Source organism: Pteropus vampyrus, unplaced genomic scaffold, assembly GCF_000151845.1.
Source record: "Pteropus vampyrus isolate Shadow unplaced genomic scaffold, Pvam_2.0 Scaffold49, whole genome shotgun sequence".
Taxonomy (NCBI): domain Eukaryota; kingdom Metazoa; phylum Chordata; class Mammalia; order Chiroptera; family Pteropodidae; genus Pteropus; species Pteropus vampyrus.
In genome coordinates this window covers 5,841,424-5,844,979 of record NW_011888830.1, presented here as the reverse complement: position 1 = coordinate 5,844,979, position 3,556 = coordinate 5,841,424, and the positions used below count along the sequence as shown (strand labels likewise).

General features: G+C 45.3%; 1 protein-coding gene across 1 annotated transcript in view; it reads left to right on the top strand.

Annotated features, from left to right (window-relative positions):
* ATP5F1C (ATP synthase F1 subunit gamma) overlaps positions 1 to 3,556 on the top strand; it is a 28,038-nt gene that overhangs the window by 19,422 nt on the left and 5,060 nt on the right. Inside the window, exons 4-7 of the mRNA XM_011359644.2 lie at positions 736 to 940; positions 1,499 to 1,642; positions 1,760 to 1,824; positions 3,001 to 3,156. Of these exons, the coding sequence (XP_011357946.2) occupies positions 736 to 940; positions 1,499 to 1,642; positions 1,760 to 1,824; positions 3,001 to 3,156 (570 nt within the window). The remainder of the gene's footprint in view (positions 1 to 735; positions 941 to 1,498; positions 1,643 to 1,759; positions 1,825 to 3,000; positions 3,157 to 3,556) is intronic.

The window sequence follows — 3,556 nt, the reverse complement described above, 5'->3', positions numbered from 1 at the left end:
GGCAGCATGTTCTCAGGGGCCTTTGGGACCTGCAGCCGTGCTGAGCTTCCCTTAAACTGCACACGATCCTGACACCGCCACCTGACCTTCCCGCCCATCCTCCCGGTGGCTCAGACCTGCCCCGTGGTGTGGTGGCACCTCTGGCTTCCTGTTGTCTCTCTCCCTCCGCCATTTCTCCCGGTAAAGCCCGTGTGTGCTTCATCCTGCCAAATCCTCTCAGGTCCTCTGCTTCTTGGAAAACTAGACCAACAAAGCGAAGTTCTTACAGTGATCCCCCAAATAAAGTAGCATCATTTTAGCCTTAGCAGTTTTTGTAAAGCTTGACATGCAGATTATCCGAACAGCTCAGGAAACTTTGCTTTCTACTTTTTGGTTGTAGACTGAAGATTTGCATTCTTTAGAAGTCTGATATCTAGGTAAGTTGGTACTTCTGTAACTCTGGCCTCTTTAGAAGTTCTTTCATTGTACTAGCGATTTCTTTTAGTCTATGTTCAAGATAGAGTGGCCACTAACGGGCCCTTAGGAGCGTTTGTCATATAGAGATTTAAACCTTTGTGGTTTTCATCCTGATCGTAAATGGAATAAGTCCACAGGCACTTCAATTATATTAGGCAAGTGCCACCTAAATTTAAATGCTTCGTTTTGAAAATAGCCAGCTCTTATAAATTAAGGACTAATGTTGTATTTAGCATAAATTGCATATAAAATATTCGCTTCTTTTTGTTTGTTTTTAAGCTCTTTATGAAAAAGCTGACATTAAGGGGCCCGAAGACAAGAAGAAACACCTCCTGATCGGAGTGTCCTCGGACAGAGGCCTTTGTGGTGCCATCCACTCCTCTGTCGCTAAGCAGATGAAAAACGAGGTGGCTACACTCACGGCGGCCGGGAAGGAAGTTAAGATTGTTGGAGTTGGCGATAAAATTAGGGGTATACTTCATAGGTAATTCAAACATATACTACTTACGTTTAGAAGGGTGCAAGAATGAATAAATGGAAGTTTCTTCCATACTGTATTTAGCAGGGTGCCCTTTTTTGGTTACCTGTTCTGTACTCATAGAGGGGTTTCCGTTTTATTTCTTCCAGCATATATTAGAAGATATAGGTTTTCCCTGTTTGCTACTTACCTTTGCTTCTCCTTTATCCAAACCATAAATGGAATGCAGTGGGAATATCAAAAGCTGCCGACATTTTAAAAGATGAGAACTGAACTCTGAGGGGCTGTCACAGCCCAGAAATGTCAGGAAGGAATGACAGCTCACCGGGCTTGGAAGGACAGGGCACAGGGGTAGGACACACGACGGGCTGACCACTGGTATTTAGTCCTTTGCAGGAGCTGGTGGGAAGCAGTGATCACGTACTGTGTGGAGCGACTTAATTTAGTGAACTCCCTGCCCCCAAAACACTTATCCATGGCGGTAAAATGTCCTCCTCGTTCCCTGTGTTCTTTCAGCAGAATTATTCTGTTAAACTATGTTATGATCACTTTATTTCCTCGTAGGACTCACTCTGACCAGTTTCTGGTGACATTCAAAGAAGTGGGAAGAAAACCCCCCACTTTTGGAGACGCGTCGGTCATCGCCCTGGAATTACTAAACTCTGGCTATGAGTTTGATGAGGGGTCTATCATCTTTAATCAGTTCAGGCAAGAAAGTTTAGAAATTAAAGCTGTTTTTTGTTTATGGTCGTGTTTTAAAACATGTCTGCTTAACGGTTCAAAAGTTCTTATTTTGAAATTTACATTTGCTTTCGTCATTTCTAGGTCTGTCATCTCCTACAAAACAGAAGAAAAGCCCATCTTTTCCCTCAATACCATTGCGAGTTCTGGTGCGTAGTTTTGCGTGACCAGTATTTTCCGTGAAGAAAGGGGAGATTTGTACATTTAGGAAAACAGCGTTTCTCAGGATGGCCTTTTGCGCAGTGGCAAAATGACGTCGGGCGTTTCTCTCACCCTCTGTTCGTGGCTTTCTGATGTCTCCGCTCACGCATTGTTTGACAACTCTTAATTTGCTTCATTAATCAAACAAATAAACGTCTGTCGAGGGCCGTCATCAGACATGCTTTCTGTCCCCGGGGATTGAAGAGTCCAGCTGGAGATCGGCTCTGGGCCTTCGCAGGCGGCTCCAGCACCACCTGAGGCTCCAGCACTCTGAACAGGCTCACGGCTCGTTCACGTGGCCCAGTCGGTTTTGTTCCGTTGTCTGAATAAAGCCACCGCTGCTCAGAGGAGCACCCTAGAAATGATGTTCTGGAACCAATTTCATTTTCCCAAGGCATTGTCCCCTTTGGTGTGTCGTGTTTCATCTATCCTGAGATGTACACTTGTTTACATTTTAACATCTCTGCGGCCGGGATGCCTCTCCCAGTCAGCGGGAAGCCACTTTTAACTGGCTATGTCATTTCCTTTCTTAACGGCACGTCAGATGGCGTGCGGGTTATAACAGCACCTTACGTTTGACGAGACGATCCTGTCACAGCATTCCCTGCTGAATGAATTCTGACATTGCAGCTAAATTCCTGCAGCACGATGACTGATGTCCACATCAGCCTCTCGTTCTCCCAGTTTTCCAGTCTTAGAAACGTTTTCCCTCTCTCAGTTCCTGACTGATACTTTTTAGTTTCTCCAGTAATCACAAGGGGAAACTGGGATTTTTGTATTACACTGTATTAGTTTCAGTTTTCAATTTCTTTATTGAAAGAAACATTTATTGAATGTTTGCTGGCTTTGTGCCAGGCGCTAAGCCAGACTCTCTAGAGGGCCTCATAACCATGAAGTGTAACAAAGTTACTTAACGCAGAATGGCCAATGCTCTGCGTTCGTGTTTTGCTGAAAGTCCGCTGTGATGTGCAGTGTGGAAATGGATGAAACTCCTAGGGCCGAGTCTTGACCTATGTTATGTTTATCTCTGCTGTGTAGTTATGAAGGGTTTTTACAAGTCAGCTGTTCTGATTAAATCGGTCTCTGTGCCGTATGGCTTCAGAGTTTATCACCTGTTTTCACAGAGAGCATGAGCATCTACGACGACATTGATGCCGACGTGCTGCAGAATTACCAGGAGTACAGTCTGGCCAACATCATCTACTACTCTCTCAAGGAGTCCACCACGAGCGAGCAGAGCGCCAGGATGACGGCCATGGACAACGCCAGCAAGAACGCTTGTGAGCACAGCAGATGCCCGAGAGAGGTCTCTGCACGCAGACCTCACACCAGAGCAGGGCCATTCTTCCAGAGCGCCGGAAGCAGGAGAGCGAGGACCGAGTCCTGGGCTCTGCACTGGTTCTGTGAAATTTCTGACCAAATACCATCTGTCCTTGCTTGAATTTTCTCATCTGAGAAGATAGAAAAATAATGCACTCTGCCTTAAAGGAAGTATATCTTTCCTGGTAGGCAGTAAGTTTGCAAGTCTGGCAAACGAGTCCCATGAAAGATATTGAAATATCTTCTTGAAATTTTTTGAGAGGCCATTTTTGGTACCCTTCCCCCAACCCTATCTCCTCCTCCCTCCCCCCGCCGAAAAACTAGGATTCTCTTGTTAAATTATATAAGCAATGTAATGTC